The following is a 21,356-nucleotide window of genomic DNA, read 5'->3' as shown; positions in this document are numbered from 1 at the left end:
CAGCTGCCACCACAAACATTATGAACACTCTCATTGAGACAAATATGAGTTAACACATCAAAATTTGATTGATTCAAATTTGATCAACTGTGATTTATTTGGTACACTTAAATATGAAGTTACTACACTGAAAAGGAAGCTGAACAGTGTGGACTGCAAGAAAGAGGCTGTTCCAATTACTCCAGGCTAGTACTTGGCAAGGCCACCACAACTGCAACATAACTACTTCAAGGGAATCACGTCTTTCCACAGTAGAGGTTTGTTTTGATTTAGCCAAGTCAGATTCACTTCTGGGCTGTAATTCCAACCTAGAAGCAAAGTTTATTAAGCTTCTCACCCATTCTGCATGTAAGAAGTTTGGACAGTATCATTTGGGTTTGTTCAAGGTTCCCTCATTTGTTCTCATTAAGGATGTCATTCAAACATCAAAGCAATGAAATTACAAGTTTGGAACACCTGAAGTATCTGATTAACATTAAAGTAATCCTCTTTTTCAAGCTTATATGAAAATTTAGAGCTTTACAATGTCATAGTATTCTGCAAAAGCCCTACAAAACACTCATCTTAAGTTCTGACATAGTGTCCATAGGGCTACTTCACTTTTTAGAGTGATATTCTCTCACCAATGCCTTATTCACATATTTTCACCAAGACTCCTCCGGTTTACTGAAATTCATTTTTCAGCATCATGTTAAGTCACAAGATTGAACCTGAACCACATCTGAATTCAAGCAGTTTTTTCTCAGGAGCAGGAAGGGCTGTGTAAGTGTTTCCAAGTGCACTTGGACTCCACACTTCAGGCTTCTATTTTCCACTGAAAAATAAGCATTTCAACACAAGCTAGTCAATTTTCTTTAAGCTTATTTAATCCTTATACAAAGTTAACAACTTCATTGGCATTTCAGATTTAACCATACTCATCAATAACCAGTCAGATGGGTAAACGGCAAAGAGATCATCATTATGCCAGTAAAATCACTCCCATAATACACTTAAGTACACAAGTCCTTTATAATTATCTCCAATAAGCCACGCTAAGGAATGCATAACCTTAGAAGAAGGTTATTTTCTGCAAGAGAGGTGAAACTTTTTATCCTCATCTCTCTCCAGCTTCTTCTCTTCATTGTTTTAATCACAAGTTTTAAAACCTGCAACAATATTGCAGGTTTTGGGGGGGGGGGGGAAGGGAAAGCCCGCAAGTCAGTCAGTAGCCCAAAGACATCCTTGACTAACAGGCTTTCAGCTGATGCAAGCCAGCACAGCTCCAGGTAACAGCAAATGTGGCTAGTACAGGTCTTCACCAGCTGACAGCATGTCTTACTGCAGCTTGAGTTCTGCCGTATCACGGGAAGGGGCGGAAAACCTTCAGTGCACTCACCTTCCTAAACATCCATGCTTCTAGAAGCAGAGATAGTTGAGATAGTCATCTGATGATATACCACCTTTAAAAAAAAAGTAAAAAATCAGAAATAATAGTAATGAATCAAACTGGAAAAAACTATTAATTTGCTGGCACCTCAGATACAAGTTACTCATCAAAAAACTCAGTTGGGTAAACGGCAAAAAGTCATCATCATTATGCCAGCAAACAGCCTCCTGCCTGTGATGCAACTGGTATTATGTTTTCCAGATATCAAGTATGAATGAATTCATTAAGCTTGACTCAAAAAATGCGCTCCTACAAATTGATGTAGAACCCTGTTTTCACACGGGTAAGCGTAGAATGAACTCAGTATTTTTAGGAACAAAAAGACTCCTTCTCTGTGAAGGGAGAAAAAGAAAAGGAAATCAGTTTTTACATTAAAACCCTAGTCTGCTGGATATGTTTCTGGAGGTAAAGATCACTGTTACAACTGTGTTTGTTTGGAGTAGACTCCAACAGAATTACATGGTTAAGTCCTGCTATGGCAGCAGGGATGGTGAAATTAGCACCATTCTCTACATTGGCCTCTCACTTCAAACTAACATCTGTTAATTCTTCAAAGCAGAAGCAGCGTTTCCTTCTCTAGCCAAAAACTAGCTTCTCCAATGTTAAAGACCCCTCCCCTCTGGTTCCTCAGGATCCTTGGAATGCATCTGCTTTGTTCCAGGGAGCAAGTCTTAAAGGTTTTATAATTGTCATAATAGCTTTTGAGTTAGAATTTCAACTGCAATAAGAGCTCAAGAAGTTCTCTGCCGTGTCGTTCAAGTATTAAAGAACAAAACAGTAAAATTAAGTGCTAAAGCAGTTCATTTGGGAGTGGATGAAAAGCTCATCTTCCAACATTCATGGCACTGGCATTGAAAGAAGAAATAGAGATCTAATGATTCATGCATCAGAGATCAAGTAGTTTACATTAAGGCAAAATTCAGCTGCATGAGAAACAAATGGAATTACTGGGCAAGCAAAAAGTTTACTGCAACACAGAAAGGCTACTTCATGCAGGATGGCTAAGAAAATAAGGCTTATCTTTATGCTTCTTGGCCAGCAATTTGACTCATCAGTCATGACAGCTTGTTAATACAGACACACACCTTAAGTGGGAATACCATCTAGGACAGTTAACCCTACATTCAAATGCTCATCTTCCTCCTCGCTCCACCTGTAAGAGGTTATAAGACAGCTTCCAAACTCTAGGTCTAGACTTCAGGGAGATAGCTTTTGAGACTTTTGTCAATACTTTTAAGTACAGAAAGAAATACTTACGTCTGTAGCGTGAGAAATCATGTGATGCCTTTTTGCTTGCAGAATAACAGCATGGCAAAGTCTAGACTGAAGATTCTCAAAGCCAGAAACAAATTCACCTCCAACTCCATTTACTACCTAGAACAAAGAAAACAAATTGAGAAGCAAAAAAAATAGGTTTTCTTCATCACAGAGCTCCACTTCAGAGCCAGTAACAAAAACCCTCAGCGCTCCTCGGCGAAAGTAACCCAGGCAGCAAAGAAATATCAATCCACTTGACAGCTTCATGAAAGCATTGCTGGCTTTATTAACTGGGGAGAGAGGCAAAGTACACACAGTATCAGTCTGGAGATTAAGGTTAAATAAAAGGCATTAACATTATATCTAAAACAAGTCCCAAACAAAGAATAAGATTTTACAATTACATGCTATTCCTAAGGAATATCCATCACTGGAGAGAGGAGAGCCTTGAACCTTTCATGTGCCATGGATGACATGTTTTCCTACAGGTTCAACTCAAGATCGCACTCATGCAATCATCCTGGCAAGAGGATGCTGCCTTTGAGACTATGGAGATACCTTGGGATTCTGTCCCTGCAATTACTCATGATTTTTAATCTGTACCTACAATCCAAAAAGGGCATGATCAGGGTCACTACAGAACACTAAAATTCCCCGGAGGGGGAGGGGGAAAAAAAAAAAGTAATTTATCTTTAGAATTAGGCCATGCATTTGCTGATGAAGAAAGTGATTTATGAAGATAAAAAGCAAACAAATCTCTTTGGATGTCTAATTTATCACTACTTTGAAGACTTGATAAACTAAAAAATGACTCCAAGTAACCAATAGCGCTTGCCAGCAGAGTGGAGTATATTAACTAATTAGATGCATCTTAGCCTCACAAGACACATGCATGTTCCTGGAAAGCATGCTTAGACAGTGCAGTCGCAGCCTGAATCAAACAACTCTGGCACAAGAACTAGAAGACATTCATTAGTACATCTGCCATTATGTTTTGTAACCACAAGCAGGATACCGCTACAGTAGCGAAACAATCACTCATCTTTCAAGTGATGGCTTAGGCTGCATAAAAAACAGTGCCAGCAGTTTACCCCTTTAATTCTTGAGTTTATATTCATTGTTTTGAATTGTCAGGATTAGATTCCTTAAATTAAACAGTAAGGAATATTTCCCAATTTCTCTCAACTAAAAAAAAAAAAGAAAACCACTCATCTAACTGAAGAGCTGAATATTAACTTCGCGTTACAGCCTTCGTTTTTGCTGTAGCTTGACACCGTGGCATTAGTGAGAGGAGAGCAGGTCACTCATTTCAGAAATTGAACAGTTAACAGTCTAGCTACCCAAAAAAATTCTCCTCAGATGCAAATGAAGCTGTTGTCCCAAAGAAGGGTTCTTTCACCCGGTGTGCAATGAGCCAAAAACACACAGAGTCGAGATATTTGTTTAATTCATTTCTGCGCAGAAATGGGTGCTAGGTGGTAATTCCACAAAGCTAGCGCACCTGACTACTATACAGCTTACACTGTATACAGTTTAAGCAACAGTTATCAGTATAGTTTACAACTACATTAAGGCATCCTTGTTCCCATTGGTTCTGTTAGGTCTCATCTTCATTTAAAGTCACAGTATCCTCTTTTTCTACTACGCATGCTCTATGGAGAAGGAGCTTGATCAGCAGGGGGCTTCCCTGCTTGTAGGTGGGTTTTTTATTATGCTAATTAGGATAGTTCACCCGTAGTTCAAGTAGGTCTCTCCTGTTTATCAACTGTTTTCGTTCTCTTCAGGTTTATTTTTATTCCTTATCTGGTTGCCTTATAGTGTTGTCTTGCTCCTTCCTTCAAGGCCTTGTTACCTGTGAAAGACTGAATAATACCCTAATCTCCTTTTCCCCATACCTCCAACAAAGCTAGTGTTCCTCTTCAGAGCCTCGTACGAGGAAAAAAAAACTGTCTTGCCAGCCACCCTCGTTTTTTGCGGCCTTCTGCACTTCAGAAGAGCGTTAACACGCTGAGGAGCTGCTTCAGGGAGGGGGCGGCAGCAGGGCAGGCGCGGGCCCCCCGCCCGAGGCCGGTCACACCGCTCAGGCCTACCAAGACCGGACCTCGCTGCCCACGCTACAACATGTACGTGAAGGGCTGGACCGAGCGCGGATACGACGGGCCCCGAGCACCGCGCTCACCACAGCCCGCCCGGCACCACCGGCCTGGCCCCCACCCCCCGACCGACCGACCCCGGGCCCAGCTCGCCCCCAACCGACGAGCTCCCCCGAAAGCGGCTCCCGCCAGCGGAGCTGCCGTTACCGCCCCAACGGCCCGCCGCGAACGCCGCTCACCGCAGGGCGGCACCTCCGCCGCCGCCGCCCTCGGGCCTCGCGAGCGCGCAAAAGGAGGGCGGAGCTGGCGCCATCCCCTTAAATAGCCGCGCGCCAGGGGGCGGGGACGGCGCGCACCGCCCAGGCAACCTCCGGCCTCCTCCAAGGGGTCGGGAATGCGCCTGCGCGGCTCCGAGCCCCCTCCCCTTCCCCCCCCCCGTGGCTCGTCCCCGTGCGCCTGCGCAGCGCCGCCTAGCCGTCTCCCGCCCGTCGGCGCGGGTCGCTGGGCTTCGCCCCCTGCCGCCGTCAGCGGGGTTTCGGGTGCGAGTTGGCGCAGCGTGCGCATGCGCAGCGGCTCCTCGCTGCCGGGCTGCCGCCGCGAAACGGCCGTCGGTGAGGAGGGCGGCGGGGGCGGCGGTTGCGCCCTCGCACGGCGAGCGCCCGCCGAGGCCTGAGCCGCTGCCCCGTGCCGAGCGGGCCTGGGCTGCCGGCGCCGGGGCAGCCCCGCTGTCACGCCCTTGTCGCTGCGCGGCGCGGACCGTGGCGGGGCCTTGGAGGCCGGTCTGGGGAGGGGGAGCGGCCCGGGGGGGGACTCCTCGGCTGCGCAGGCCCTTTGTGCACAGCGGCGGGGCAGGCTGCCGCCGGCCCGCCTTCCACGTGCTGCAGCTCGTTCCCGGCTCCCGAAGATCGTCCTCAACGTTTCCAGTGAGTGCTGCTACGCCTGCGCCGCGACGTGCCCTGCTCGCTCTCGCAGTTGGTCTGCTTTTCTGTATGGTTGCCTACTTCTGGGTTGTTGGGGTTTTTTCCCCCCCTAAACCGGCGGTGGAGAAAGGTTTCGTGTACAAGTACCCAGGCCCGGGGAGAGCCGATGGTTGTGTTGTGCGTGCGCCGCCCCGCCGGCTCCCTCCTCCCCCTGCCCGACCAGGCCCCCGGCGAGGTCTCCTGGCACGTTAGGCTTAGACATCAGTAGCGCCTGCGCTTACGGGAAAGACTAGACTTGAACCATGCTGTGCGGGCAGAAACGAGGGTTTTCAGGAAGTGGAAATAACCCAAATTTCGGGAAACTTGACAAATTTACAGATGTGCTGCATGCCTATGCAAGTTACTCGTAATCGCTGTCGAGTCCTGACAGGTTAGTTTGTTGCTGGTTGCACAAGTGGCCACAAGGATCTTATAACACAGGAATTTTATAACAGCTGTTGTAATTAAGCTTTTGTTGGAATTTGGACAAGAAAACTTTAAATTTAATTTTGGCAATAGAAAATCGAAAGTCATTCATTATTCTAAAACCTAAACGTGCAACAGTTACTTTTTAGGTTGTTCATATTCACGGACCTTAGTGATACTGCTTTTGAAAGAAAGGGTCACAGTCCTGAACCTTAGGTGTAAATCCTGCAAGATTTTGCTCATGCCCGGTTGGTTTCTGAGAAGCTGAAAGAGAACGTACAAATCCATATTTATGGAACAGTTTATGGAATTGCAGTTGTACTGAGAAAACAGAAAAAAATTAATCCCAGTGGGTTAAGAAAGTAAACAAGATTCAAGACGGTCTGTCTGTATGGTCCACGGTTCACTCTGAAGCAATCACTTTTTTTTTCTGATGTGTCTTATGTACAACAGCAGTCCTATAAACCCCAGTGTTTTAAAATCTGAAATGCTTCGGTTCTCATTAAATCATCTTTTAGAAGTCAAAAGCATAGAAAATTAATCTTTTTGTGTTAATGTTGTCATTCTTTAGCATACCCAAGCACAATGAATGCTTTGTCCTAAGGGTCTCAAAGGGAAAAATAGTGATTGGCAGGGAATATATTAAGAGAAAGCAATATATGCCTGGAGGGCACGGTATTGTCGGTACAGCTGTGTGTATGAGCCAAAAAAGAACTGTATGCAGAATATTTTGGATATCCAGGTTATTTGTGTATAGCAGTACAAAGTCTACATTTCACATCCCTCTGAATGAAAAGCTGTGATGACAATGTCTGAAGTTTTCTTGATATCTCTGAATGACTTTAAGAAATTTTTTTCCTTTTGATAGCAATGTGTGAACATAGATTGTAGAATTTTATGCCTAAATGTGTGCATGTTTCTGGTGCCAGATGCCAAACGCATTTCAGTATACCAAAGACAAAATGTTTTTAAGAAATTGGATGTTTGCTTCAGACATCAGCTTTGAAACAAACAGGTGCAGGAAACCTGTTTTATCTTAGTGTAAATTTCTGTAACATGAGAGGAGGCAGAGGCATAAAAATGCGCGGATGATCCAGACTAATCTGTTTCAGAAAATAAATCCTAACTCATAGAGTTCTCTAGTTCTCTAAACCTTCTCTAGAGAAAGTCTTTAGCTCAACTAAAAACCTGCTATTGTAATTCTGCATTACTGTCCTTTAATACTTCTGTACAGTTCTGCTAAGCATTTTGCTTTTAATTGGCAACAGTTTATTTGGACACTGTTTGCGTGTACAAAGTACATTTTTCTTGTTTGACTGTTCCATTTTATTGTCTGTCTTCTAGCAATTAAAAAATCTCTACCTTTTTACAGAAAAAGTCGGAGTAGCAATGTTTTCTCTAAGCCATTCATTCAATCACTTTTCCTATTTTTAACATATTTATTCTTACCCCTTTTACATGTTGACTGCATGAGTAAGCAGTCACCATCTTTCAATTACATTTACAGAAGAAGACTTTAAAAACTGGGGGGGTTTTGGGCTTTAATTTTTGTTGTCTTGCCTGAATTCAGATATATTACTTAAGAGTCTGGGAAACTATTGTGCTAGGAAGGAGCACAGAACTGATATATAACGTTATCATATTTTTCTATTGTCTCCACATTTTGTGTGTACAATCTTTTTGATTTTATTGTCAGACTGCTGCTACACATTATCAGCAGTCTTCACTGAGCCCTTCATAAAAATGTTCAAGGATGAAATCCTACTCCATCATCGTTAGGAGGAGTTTTGACATTGACTTCTGACTGGGATTTCACTTGTCTGTTTTCCCTAACCTGATGTCATTTATTTAGATCTTAATTACATACAAAACTGGTTTGATTTCTATTTGCTGCTATGTTTGCTGCTTGGCATTTTGTCAGTCGAAAATTTAACGTCTTTTTGTGTTATGCCCTCAAAATAGCCTTTTAACAAAAGCGCAGACAAATACCTACTTGTAAATAAGAGTCTGACAAAACTAGGATTTCCCTCCCCCCCCCTCCCGCAAAACATAACAGCATGTTTGGTTGGATGATGCTCTGGCTATGTAATTCTTACCTTTTAATAAAGCATTTACAATTATAAATAAGAAATATATGCCAAGAATTTTTAAGAGCATTATATTTTTAAAGAATTAACTTGTCAAAACTCAGAAAGCTGCAGGAGTGCAGGAGGTCTCTTGATCTTACCATACCCTTTTATCATACTTTACTTCTCTCGCATGTCCTAGATGGTTTAGGCAACCATTTCTAATGGCAATTTTGGATACATGTTCTGATACTCATGGCCTGATTTTCTGTGGTATTGAACACTCAACTTATAATGACCTCTGAAAGAGGTCACAATTTTGACTCAAGAATTAAAGCAACAAAATGATTTTATAAACGTTATGCCTGCCGATAATTCATCTTCTGTCAAATGTCACTATAAAACTTAAATTGTAAATAAGACTTCAGCAAGAAGTTACTAAAAATGCACAATGTTCATCCTGTACAATGAGAAATGAAGGTGATAACCGATTTTGCAACTAAGTATATAATGTCCACTGAATGATATTTAATGAAATGTTTACCTTAGCAGTAACAGCAAACTGTGTGAAAAGTACAAGGTTTTGCAGAACAGACACAATAGATGGTATTTGTGCATTAGTTTCAACTTCTCTGCCGATACACGGAAGATGTTTTAAGTGAAAAATGTACTGTGAGCAAGCCAAGTATTAAGGCTCATTTATTTGAATGTTATCAACCTCATGAAAAACAAGATAAATGAATCCTGGTACCTAAACAGGCAAGCAGTAGTATGAACTAACGCTTAAAACACATTTTGAACCCTGTAACATGCGACACATTAATATGAATCAATACAAGCAATACTTACTTTATATAACTACATTTCATCTACAAAGCAGTTAGCGTTTGTTGCATGTAACACTGCATGTACGTAGGACAGTTTTCAGCACATTTTTACTTAGAGTGAGCATGCATCCACATTTTTGAAGAAAACCTACATACATCTGAGATTATCTGAAGGCTGAGGCTCTCACCAGACTGCAGTCAGTGAGCTTTCTGCTATTGGCTTCAAGCAGTGAAAAAGTATATGTGGCATTTTGATTGGCATTTTTAGACTTGCTTGTCATTTGCTTTTCATCAAAGCTTGTAATGCACTATACTTAGCCAGTGCTGCATCTCCCCTCTTTCTCTACAGCGTACCGATGAACTTCTTGCATTGGAGCAGATGAGAATACCTGTTCTGTTAGCAGTATTGCCTTTGTCGCTGCTTTATGGGTCGGTGCTGAGTGCAACAGCCTTCCCTTAATCCCTCAGTTCAGGTATCAACAATCCCCTCTATGTTAGAAACCAGAAACCAGTGATAAATCAGATTAAATTAGTGAGGCATTAATTGCAGTTAAGAATCAGTTCCTTCTCATCCATAAACAGTACTTCAATAATTACAGTTTGTCTGCAGATGTGCTTTTTAACTTAAATACATATGATGTAATAAATAACTTTTTTTAATGAAAAGGGAGATTAGATTTGTGAATTTGTTGATGTTTCTCCTTGGCTTGCACTTTCTCCTTGTGCTGAGTGATTCAAAAACTGCCCTGTAGCTCCAATGTATAACCGGGATCGCATTGGCCATTTCTGCGAGACAAAAGACAAGCACAGTGCTGAAATATATAGGATCTTTGCAGTCGGAATGCAATTCTGAGCTATAAAAGCAAAGCTTTAAATGCTAATGAAATCACAGTATCAGAAAATAGGAAACTTGCTGTCACCAAAATTTTGATGTCATTTATTGAAAAAAAAAAAGTTATTTAGAAACTGTGTAATGCAATCTCAGCATGGATATTTTCTTAGGTAGCAAATTGTAAGGTACAGTTCCTAAAAATTCTCATGAACCAACAAGCAGTTGTAAATCGTACTGATGTGTCATCATATAGGAATCTGTATCGCAGACGCTCTGTTACTAAAATGAAACAAAGCATTCCTGTTTATGGTGACAGGGATACTACTGGGATTTACAACATTGGCTACACCCCAGTGTTTGCACAGATTGCAGCATCTATATATCCACATGCTCGTTCCAACCTGCCCACACAATACTGATTGCAGGACTGGGCCTGATAAGCAACGGCATGAAAGGGAATCTAATATAATTGCTCCTTGACAGTTTTCGTCACTGATAACTTCTTGTCATTCATCAGCTCTAACAGTTTCAGGAAATGAAACAATTTGTTTTTCCTTTTAATTGATTATTGGAATAATCAATTAATTGCATTAAATACCTATTTTTGTAGCTACTGTTCCAGGTAATGCCATTTTTTACAAGTCACTTTTGGGAACAGGCTGCCACCTTTCTTCTGGACCTGACTTTTGTGAACCCAGATTTCTCTCATTACTTAGTATATGTGCTATAGTCCCTCAATGAGATGCATTGATTATTTCACTGATGGCTCCTCCCACATCATATGTTAATTGGTGTGTGCAAGGATGCTCTCCAGGAGCGGCAGTGAGATGTCTTACTCCTCATAATGGAATGACTGTAGTCCCATCCATTGAACTACCTTAGTTATTCTTGTTATAGCATCAAAATCAATGACTGACTTCTGTTATAAAAGCAGGAAATAGGAAAATAAGTATTGGTCTGACACGAAGGTAACACTGAAGTGTAAAAGCACTCGTTAAATCTTTTGTACTGAAATTAAATCTCAAATCTTCTATTCAAGAGATAAAAAGCAGAATACTTCTTACTGGGAAAGACTGTAAGGTCTCATTCAATATTCTTAGTGCAAGTCTGGTGTTATGAATTGGGTCACTAATAAGACATCTGTGACTTAGCTAGTTTAAAGTCATAAACCATGTCTCTCAGTTGATGTACGCATAACTGTACTTGGCTTTTCAGTTTTCATACTATTTGTATTTATCATGGTTAATATATGAATGTATAGTTACAGTTCTTATCTGTACTGTTTTCCTCATATCCTGCACTTTGATTTTTTGAAGCATGTAATATGACTTATCTGTGACACTTTGGTTCTAGTTCCAACTAAAAAAAAAATAATTTGCTACCAAGAATATTAGAAACATTGATTAGACTGACAGGATCTTGATTTCAACCTGTACTTCATCAAAACTAAAGATAAGTAAATGACACATTAAGTAAGATTAGCAAAAATAACTGCTAAATGAATCAACTATTGCTTTATTCCAGTAGTCTGGGAATTGTTGCATCTGGATAGTTTAACTGTTTTAGTAACTAGTTAAGAGTATTTTTCTACCTGTAATAATTGGCAGTCATTAAAAAGTATCATAAGAGACCTGCGTCCACTCATTTTGCCCAAGCAAACTCACCGAAGCCCAAGAACTTACTTTGAAATACATTACAGTATTTATTATTTTATGAAATATAGCCATCTTCTAATTTATTTAAAGGTTTTGCTTTCTTAATGGGTCTGCTAATCATTTAAATTACCTAAGAAACCTCCACTCACATCATGCTTTTAACCATTTTAAATATGTATTTACATGAAGTTACTGTGAACAAGGAACTCTCTGTGAATTAGTCACTTTATGGGAATTAGAGATTACTTCACAGATTAATCTTAATTAAATCATTCTGAATTCATCAGGCTCTTTAAAAAAAAAAAAAAAACAGCGCTCTAACTTGCTCCCTGAGATCAGGGCCAAAGAAAATACCTCATGGTATTCAAGAGTCACATCAGTCACTGAGCAATATATTTGAAAATAGTTTTCATCCCCAGGTACTCTTTAATAGCATTTCCCCTTCCATGTTCTTTCTACATCTCCATGAATTTTTTTTGATGAAGGGAAGAAAAATAACGGCATATACAAACTAGATGAAATAAATGTGTCTGAAAAGCTCTTTTATATAAGGAGTTAAAATGTGGCCAGCAATTAATGTCACATTTCATATCTCAGCTGGCTCAACAGGAGAAACAAAGCAGGCCTGCACACATTGCCGAGCACTACCACAACTGGGATCGTTGCTGTGAAACAGCTGATTACCTCAATCACAGTTATTACCTAGAATGGGTTCTGATGAATTTTGTGACTAGTTTTCCACACTTGTGTTAACACAAAGACTACATGGGTACTGGTATTCCTCAGTTCCTGCCCTCCTCCTCCAGTTCCAAGGGATCAAGTCCCACTGGGCTTGAGCTTCTGTTATATTTCATATTCTTGTGCAAAGTCCTTGAAGCTGGAGAGAAAATGCCAGTGAGCTCCAGGATATTTCAGTCAGGCCCTCAGCACTCAGATACAAGGGTTATACTACTCTGGAACGCTCAGCTCAGGCAGTTTTTTCATGTATTAATCCTAGCATGGCAAATAAGCTTGAAATCTACATATTTGTAATACCAATTTAAATACACTGATAGAAGGTGGAAGCTGCTCCTCAGCTGTCCTACCTTGACAGGGTGCAAGTATCCATCCCCTCGGAGGGCACCCAAGCCCTCTCCTGGTGACTCTTCCTCATCCTGAAGGCTACGGGTGAGGTGTGCGATATACGTGGTGGCCAGGAGCAGCACATCCAGCTTGGAGAGCTTGGTGTCAGGTGGTACAGAGGGCAGAGTCTTCTGTAGCTCTAGGAAGGCATGGCGCAGGGTTTGTACCCGACTGCGCTCCCGAGCGGCATTTGCAGCTGCCGGTCTTCCAGGAGTTGCTCCAGCCCGCTGCCCAGCTGAGGAGGGTGTGCAAGAATTACTGCCAGCTGCAGAAGGCAGCAGGGAGTCAGGCTCTGAACTAGGGCTGGAGATCTCCTTGCTGTTCTCAGATAAATGTCTACAGTCCATTGGTGACTTCCCCAGTAGGGAGGATCTGTAACCAACAAGAGCATCTCTACATCAGCATGCCCTCTGGCACTAGCCGTGCTGTAAGCTTATGGTGATGCTCAGAATCTCAGCATCGGAGCAAAAATTCCCACCAAGGGTGCAGCTCCTCTCCATCCCAAATTCACACACACATCCTTGCAATCACTACCACGCATGTGTACAGACACACAGAGAAACTTTGGACTGTGAGTGACAGCTTTGTTCCTCTGACCCAACAGAACTACAGTCAGGAGAAAAAAAGCTAATTTGATCTTTTTTTCCAGAGACAATCTAAGGCTGGAATTTCCTGTGGGATATACACACTCCCTCAATTTTCAGAATTTCCCTGCCGGGTTCAAACTCTGTCAGCCTCTTTATCTTTGTTAATAAACCCAAGTTGTATGTATGTACAAAAAATTAATTACACATAACGTTTTCCCCACTCAGAAGAGGGGATAAAGAAAGGAATCACATTAAGTTGATATACCCACTGTGCTGAAGTGAAGTGAATGCTTTCTAAAAACAAAGATGGATTATCAGAAATTCCAATGTTGCTAGTTCTGGCAAAACAGAGGATGCCTATGTACAGGTATGTGAATTGCTTCTCTGATTACTGTTAATAAAGCAGTTGATTTGATATCACCCACAGGCACACAAACATAAGGTAAAATTTTTATCAAGACTCTTTGCAATTTCTTTCCGGGAATATTACACAGAGCAATTTCTTTTGATCATTCTTAGTCTAAAGATCACCCGGCTTTTCTGAGAAAACTCAACAGACGATGCTAAGCAGTACTGCCACAGTAGCTTCCATTTACAACCAAATCAAAATTAGACTAAATGTGATTTCTGTAAAATGTATTTTTTGTGTAATTTGGGATGTGGAATTGTGTGTGCACTTTCTAATTGCCTGCAGTCATTTCATCAGCAGTCTTGTAGGAGATCAGTGCTCCATGGATTACAGAAAGAAAAGCACATTTTCAGCTGCAATAGTGAATGGGAGCCTCAGAAATATAATACAGATATTTTGAAAGGCAAAATTTGGTCCATGATTTTGAAAGATCAGAAACAGATTGCTCCTGTCCTTTCACACCTGAAATTATTCAAGAATAAATGTGCTTGTTATTCTGTCTTCCGCATTTTCATACTTAAAAAGAATCCTGTATTTTGGCCATTGGGGGGCAAAAGAATCCTCTGAAAACAATGGCAGAAAACTTTTTTTGAGCAAAGGTGAAAATAATTACTGAAAAGCCTTCCCCAGCTTTCAGAAAGGACTGCCAGCACTGCCTGTAATAAAACTTATGTTCTTTTAGTTCATCCAATTCCATAATAATATGCCATTCTACCATTCTTCCCAAAAGTTCACCTCTTCTTCGCTAGAGTAATACCTGATCCAGTTGCTCCTATTCAAGCACACCTTCTGAACTTCTCAGACAGATCTTGGCTTTCATGTGTTGGAGACCTGGTGTTTCTGTGATATCCTGGATAGACAACAGGGACAAGAAATTATTAAATAAGTTGTTTTAATTATATTCAAACGGAATACAATTTTTAAATATTAAATAAATGATATATGCAAATGATTGAAGATCTAAATTAACAAAAATCAGGCTCTGATTTTGCAAAGTATTTCAAACATATACTGAAGTCCCTGCATAATTGCGGCTGTTAATAGCAAAAGCCACGACAAATCAAAGATTTGAATCAAATCAAAGATTTGTAACAGAAAAGTGGACCATCTCTGCTGGTCTTTCTGATTTGATATTTAGAAGGCATTATTAGTTTTGGTGTTTCATTGTGATTAATTTGCTGTTAATCTGGCTCACAGTTTTAACAACTCTTGTTCACTTAAATGTCAGTACAGTTTAGAATATGAAAATATTTGTGAAATACTTTAGGTGTATTTTAACTCTAAACTGAAGGAAAATGTCATTATTTATGTTTACTGAGATAATTTATTATTACCTATATAAAACAAAACTCAAGTCCACATGAGCTTCTCTTCATTGAGGAGTGAAAAAAATGATCCTTAAATCGTCTATTTCCTTTTAATTTAAAATGTAAAAGCATCAAATGGCAACTTTTTTTTGGTATTTGCTCCGTAAGTTAGTCACGTCTGGATGGGTTTTAGTTACAAAAATTATCTTCATTGCCACTGCAGAGTCAATACAGCTATGAAAAAAGGCAAAGATTCTGTTTCGTAGCATGTTTTATCCACAGGATTTATTGTTGCCGTTGCATCTACATCCCACTGAAATGATAAAAATCTTCCCATTTACTTCCCTGATTACTAGAAAAGTCCTAATTAGAGAATTAATACAGAGAGATGAAATGATTATTTGTATCTAATATTTTTGTTTTATTTATTTGGTTATTAATACCCATTAATCTACTAAAAATATAGGAATGAAGTTAGTCTACATGCTATTTTATTTTGCTGTAGAGCTATATAACCAAATTTAGAACTATAATCACTTTGTATGGACATACACTACACAAAAAATGCATGTATCTAGAAACCTCATTTCCTCGTCTGCCTCTCTGAAGAAGGAGCTTTTATCTTAGAAGCTTCACAACTACACTGGATGAAATTCTGGGCCTATGGAAAAATGGCAAAACTTCAGCAGTGCAAAACAGAGACTTCACTCTGTCTTAATTTCTTCACTACTGGATTTCTGGTCATGTACGTACAGCAATACTCAATGGACCAGGAAATTCCTGCAAACAGAAATACAGGATATAATATAGGTATGTGCATGTGTGTTCATGCAAGTATCCAAACTATAGCTGGTGCTTTCTGAACTAAGATTGCATTTGTCAAGTAATGTGGTTGAGTGGAGTCATTGTTCATACTTGTGTGATCACGTTTCATGCTTTGGGTCCTGCATTCTTTGTAAGCCCAAGAGCCACTCAAATTTTGTGGTCCAAAATACAGTCGCTGAAAAATAAAGTAAATAAAATGCCTCGACCCGGTATGTGTTTCCATGTAATCTGATTTAAAATGTTACAAGGCAGAGGTTTGTATGTTTAGAGAATTAAACATTTCCCTGTGAAATCTGCAAACACACACGCTTATTGCATGGCATGCAAAGGAACCTGGAAACGGGAGGGTGAAAATAAGTCAGATTATTTACATTATTTCTAATGTGCTTTAATCGCGTTATTTCTAACGCAAGCAGACATAATTTTGTTTTACATGACACTACCAAGACATCACCGATTTGATATGTAATTCGTTTACAAAAAGAAAAAAAACCACAACTGTTGTTTTATTCCTGGAGAGGGACAGCAATGAAGGGTATTTGACCACAGGAACAAGCAAAAGACTGAAAATGCCGGAGCAGAATAAGCAAACTGAAAACACATGAATAGATAATCTTATCTGCAGCCTTTCCAGTTGGTTCCTTAGGGAAAAAAAGTAGTTAATCTGGATTATTTTGCATTGCTTTTAAAACGACGTTGCTCCTTGGGCCACTCCGCTAATAGTTAACGAAAATGCTTTCTCCGAAGGGATGAAATAGGAATTTGCCTGTGCTCACTGAAGCGGACAACTGCAATACGTGCTCTAAGAAGCGAGGTGGATAACCTCGGTCCCGCACCCCGGGGCGTTTGGTGCGGAAACCCGCTTCTGAGGCGCCGCCGGCGCGGAGGGCGGCGCGGTGGCGCGGTTGGCGGCGCGGATGGCCGGCCCGCAAACGAGCGCCGCACGGGCGCCCGCACAGCCCCGGCGCCCGGGCCGGGCCGCGGCCCTCTGTCCCGTCGGAGGCACTGCAGGCGGCCGCGGGACCGGCGCATCCCGCCCCACACCCCAGCTGCCCCGAGCGAGGGGCAAGGCGCTGCTCCGGGGGTAGGATGCGCTGGGCCGCCGTCAAGTGCGGAGATGAACTTACCGTTGCCGCCCGGCGCCGCGCTGAGACAAGGCAGTGCGGAGCGAGCTCAGCCGCCGCAACCCTCCCATCGCGTCCAGCCCCGCGGCGCCTTTTATAAGACGGCGCGGCCGGTCCGTACGGCGGGGCTGGGGCGCACCTGGCCGCCGGGCTCCCCCCTCCCCGCCGCCAGCGCGGGAGGCAGCGACCGCCCCTTGCCGGGCGGGAGGGTCATTAATCACGGAGCTGTCGGGGCGGGATCGGGGAGGGGGGGGGGCAGCGGCATCTCCTCGCACCCTCCCGCCCGGTACCGGCTGCAGGCAGCGCCCCGAGGGAGCCCCGCCGCGGGCGGAGGCGGCGGCAAGGGAAGCAGCCCGCGCCTTGCCTGCCCTAGGCGGGCAGCGGCCACAGCGCCCAGGCGGCGGCGCGAGGTGCCCTGCGCGCGGGGCAGGAGGGATCCCTCCGCGCGCCGACCGTTAACGGTCGTTAACGGCCCGGCCGGACCGAGCGCGCAGCCTTGAGGCCGGCGCCGAGCTCCCTCACCGTTAATGCTGTTTTTCTTAGGATAAAGTAACAGTCCTGCTGAAGGAAAGTAATTTAATCGCTGGGCTCGGAGGTCAAACGAGCTTTTTTTTTTTTTTTTTAATAAGCGAGCCCCTTTCTCTCCGCTCCATCTGCTCCTTTTTCTAAACTTCGCCGAGGTGAGCGGCCCGTTACCGGGGTCTGTCTGCGCCAGCCCGCGCTCTCCCCCTGCCTCCGAAGCCTCGCCCGTGGCTGCGAGCAGAGCGGGTCGTGGCTCTTCCCAAATACCTCCTGTGGGCACCGGCACCTTCACCTTGCCCGTGGTGAAAACGAGAGCAGTTATGACCGTGCGACTGGCCAGGCAGAATATTTGATTTAAAAGTGAACGGGGAGCAATTAAAAATTAGTAACGTTAATGAGAAGGGACAGTCAAAATAAATGTCGGGGGTATAGAATTATCCCAGGAAAACATTTTGAATGAAGCCTGATTTTTGCGATAACATAGACACAATAAATCACGTCTCGGGCTCAGTGGAAAAACAAAGTCTGAGCGATTTGTTACCGGTTTTGCAGCCAAGAAAATTAAGAACTTAATCTTCAGCTATAATTGGAAGTCCCGGGAAGGGATGATTTAGGGGCGGCCGGGACGAGAGCGGGTGAGGGCACGGCGAAGGCGGGCGGCTCCGCCGAGCGCCCGCGGAGGGGTCCGCTGGCTGCCGCGCCCGGCTCCGCCAGGCGCCGCGCACCTCCCCGCTTCCCTCGGCCGCCGGCCCTGGGCGCGGCACGCAGCGGGCGAGCCCACCTGAGGGAGATGCTCCCGTCGCCGCCCTCAGAGCGGCCGCTGCCGCGGCGGACGCTGGCGGCTCCCTCGGCAGCTGCCCCGGACCTGCTTTCATCCAGGTTCAGAGGGGTATCAAGTGATGCTGCCAGGCCGTTGCGAGGAAGGTGGACGTAAACGCTAAGCCGAAGCAGCGTCTGAACGTTTACTTTTGCCTGGCGCAGGCTGCCCGCAGCAGGGTTCCCTTCCTTCCTTCCACCGGGAAAGTTACTCTAAATATTTACAAGATCGTTATTATGGACTGCACCCCCACCACGGACCACTCTTCAACGGCATGGTGCCCAAGAGAATGAAGGCTGGAGGACAGACACACCTCCAACAAGCCCAGCTGAGGAGGCCTTGCACCCAGGCCCGCACGTTTCAGCCCTGAGGTTTCCACATCCACGTCCTGCTCGGGTCAGCGTGCCTGAAACCATCCTGCTGCTAAGACCTCTTGGAAAGCCTCACGACAGACAGACACAACTCTGCTCAGCCAGCCTCAAGGGCTCAAACAAGTAGCTCTTTAGCGTGTCCTTAAACTTGCATTGAAAACACCCTCAGTGGACCAGGGAGAGAGAGTGGGATGTGACACAGTGGTGGTGGGACACTCACTGGGGAGCGGGGAGGTTGCGTTCCAGTCCCAGTTCCTCTGGGACTCCTCTTTCATTCTGTCATCGTCACTCCCGCACTGGATCCCACGCACAAGCCTAGGGATTGGTGCTCCCATTTCCCAAAGCGGTGTCCTAGGTCTGCCTGCCCAAAAAACTCCTACTCAAAAAAGAGATTTTAGCTGGAATATGGGATCTACTACAATGCTAATATCATTAGTCTATGCATTATCTTTAGCTGCTGATAGAACAGGGACTTTACATCTTTCATGTGTTAGGTAGGTTCAGACTTCCCAGCAACCCTAAATTAGCTAATGGCAAGTACTATGCTCTTTTTCTCTGCTCTGTTTTAACTAATGACTCAAACTCCACTCTGCAAAATCATGGTCTTTTTACTACTATTCTTCTATTGTGTCCATAATGTGTTTGGCCTCACTACTAGAGCTCTCAAGTTGCCTTTCTCACATTCCTAACACAACTGCTGCAGAGGAAATCCAGAGGAAGGAGCTGGAGGAGAAACGGTGGAAGCGATTTCCACCTTTGGCAACTCCAAATCCAGCCCGGTGAGTACTGCAGAAATGGCTGAATGAAATTAGTATGTGGTGCCTGGAGAGCCCAGCCTGACTGCTACTGCTGTGACAAGGAGGAGGTACATTGAGTATATATACTTTTAAATACAGATATCAAAATAGCGATAGTGGCCCTCTACGCTGTCAACTCTCTCCCATCGCAAGACTCCTCCATTGTAACCACAGCAAGCGATCCAGTGACTGCTTCCTTTTATCAACACAGCATTTATGTATGAAGTCACAGCAAGCCGCTGCAGCTGTTTTTTCTCCCTTCCCAAAGGAATATCTGAGAATTACTTCCTTGCCGTACTTTCTAGGGTATATTTCAAATTGAAGAAATGCCACAGTCACAGAAGAGCCAGATTTCAAGTGTGATTTAGGTAAGAAAAAGTTCTGCTAGAGACAGTGTACTATTTTGCCAGGTACGCTTTGCTCCCTTCATATTAAATCATTTTCTGGTTTTACAGCTGCAATTCAGCATGAAATTCAGCATTCACAATATTTCTTTCTGATTTGTACATTTTCACCAATTCCCATTTTTGGGATTAGGATTTAACAGATATGTTTGTCAGGTGATGAGGTGAAGCGTGAGTATTAGTACCACTGATGGACTAGCAAAAATGTAGTTCATTTGAGTAAAATATGTGTGGTGCCAAGCCACGCACTGGCTTTAATCAGATTCCACTGAGTTTAGCTGCAGTTCTGGAGCAAATCAGAGGCAAGATAAAGCCATATGAAGGTCAGAACACTGAAATTCAGAACTTCTGTTTCACGGGTAAAACTCAACATTTAATAATTGGAGTTAATTCTAGATCAGAACAAATATTTTGAAAATTTCCCACTAAATATTTTTTTCCTTTTTTCAAATGTTATTTTGCTTTGGCATGTCACCATTAATAGTATGTCGTAGGAGTATGTCATATTCTGCAGTTATGTCAAATATATTACAGTGTAGCAAAATACGTTGCATTTTATTTTCTAAACAATTAATGATAGCTGCTACTTAATTGTAGAACACAAGAATACATCAGTGCTGTAAGAAAGATTTTAAAATTGAAAAAGTAAATAGGACAAACTTTTAAAATTCATCTCTCCTTCCAAATAGGCTGATCAAAAATCGTTTAGCTTCCAAAAATGCTATCTTACTGAAAATTCCATTTTAAATTTCAAAAAATTTTTGGATGAACATTTTTACTAATAACCTTAAAACAATCAAAACGCTCACAATTTAGCTATATCTCAAGCTCCTCTTAATTTTTCCTCTCTAGATTTTTATATCTATAGTTATAAAACCAAACATTTAAAAATAAATGTTTTGAATTAATTTCACTAAAATCACATAACAATTTTCAGAGGCAAGTGGCAAAAAGGAAGCTTAATAGAGTTCAATATCCCGCTCTCCCAGCTATTCCAAATCACTAATACTAACATCAAGAAGCAGACACCCACTTTTCCCAATAAAGGAATAATTAATTTTAAAATATACCTAAAATGCATGAGAACAGCTCCATTCTTGTGTGTGTGTGTGTGTGTGTGTGTGTGCGTGTGTGTGTCTGTGTGTGTGCGTATGTATGTACTGGAGCATAATATTAAAGTTTGTTTTAAGTCTTAGAAATACCTAGACCCCACCATAATTCCATTTTATATGCACACGTATTTAAGGGAATACTTACAACTACTGAATTCTAGATCACAAGTAAGATGTCAAATTTGAAAGCTTCTCCATCAGCTCAGTCATCAGTTCTCATACTAAGAAAGGGAGAAAGGCAACTGGGGGTGAAGGATGAAGGAAATCTGCCTCAAAGTTTTCTCTCTGCTGGCAGCTACATGAGAAGCTCAGTGTGGCAGCCAGCGAGAGCGGAGTGGGAGCCGAGCAGGGCAAGGGTTGGCTTTGCTGGACCTGGAGAAGTGTGAGTATTTGTGCATCAAATGACAGTGTGAAT

General features: G+C 42.7%; 1 protein-coding gene, 1 long non-coding RNA gene and 1 other non-coding gene across 3 annotated transcripts; all 3 read right to left on the bottom strand.

Annotated features, from left to right (window-relative positions):
* Positions 1-63: 63 nt before the first annotated feature.
* On the bottom strand, positions 64-5,109 carry LOC104139941 (uncharacterized). Its single transcript, XR_011139197.1, has 4 exons — positions 5,019-5,109; positions 2,687-2,803; positions 1,379-1,442; positions 64-814 (listed from the first exon to the last, which is right to left on the bottom strand). It is a non-coding gene; the product is annotated as an uncharacterized lncRNA (long non-coding RNA).
* Positions 1,509-1,586, bottom strand: LOC138066408 (small nucleolar RNA SNORD87). Its single transcript, XR_011139846.1, has one exon. It is a non-coding gene; the product is annotated as a small nucleolar RNA SNORD87 (small nucleolar RNA).
* A 3,804-nt stretch (positions 5,110-8,913) lies between the features above and the next one.
* On the bottom strand, positions 8,914-17,107 carry TCF24 (transcription factor 24). Its single transcript, XM_068932574.1, has 4 exons — positions 16,922-17,107; positions 14,420-14,512; positions 12,630-13,038; positions 8,914-9,843 (listed from the first exon to the last, which is right to left on the bottom strand). The coding sequence occupies exons 3-4, from the start codon at positions 13,011-13,013 to the stop codon at positions 9,730-9,732; spliced, it is 498 nt and encodes a 165-aa protein (XP_068788675.1). The 5' UTR covers positions 13,014-13,038; positions 14,420-14,512; positions 16,922-17,107; the 3' UTR covers positions 8,914-9,729.
* Between the last annotated feature and the right edge of the window lie 4,249 nt (positions 17,108-21,356).

The sequence above is a fragment of the Struthio camelus genome, chromosome 2, assembly GCF_040807025.1.
Source record: "Struthio camelus isolate bStrCam1 chromosome 2, bStrCam1.hap1, whole genome shotgun sequence".
Classification (NCBI taxonomy): Eukaryota; Metazoa; Chordata; class Aves; order Struthioniformes; family Struthionidae; genus Struthio; species Struthio camelus.
Note: the sequence above shows the minus strand (reverse complement) of the source record. Positions and strands in the feature narration are given on the sequence as shown.

What these genes read in the sequence shown, in the direction of transcription:
- TCF24 (XM_068932574.1), bottom strand. Translation starts at nt 13,013, where the DNA reads ATGGACTGTAGACATTTATCTGAGAACAGCAAGGAGATCTCCAGCCCT. An exon ending in GATACTTGCACCCTGTCAAG is followed by an intron (nt 9,844 to 12,629) that starts GTAGGACAGCTG and finishes TTTGTCTCGCAG; the next exon opens with AAATGGCCAATGCGATCCCG.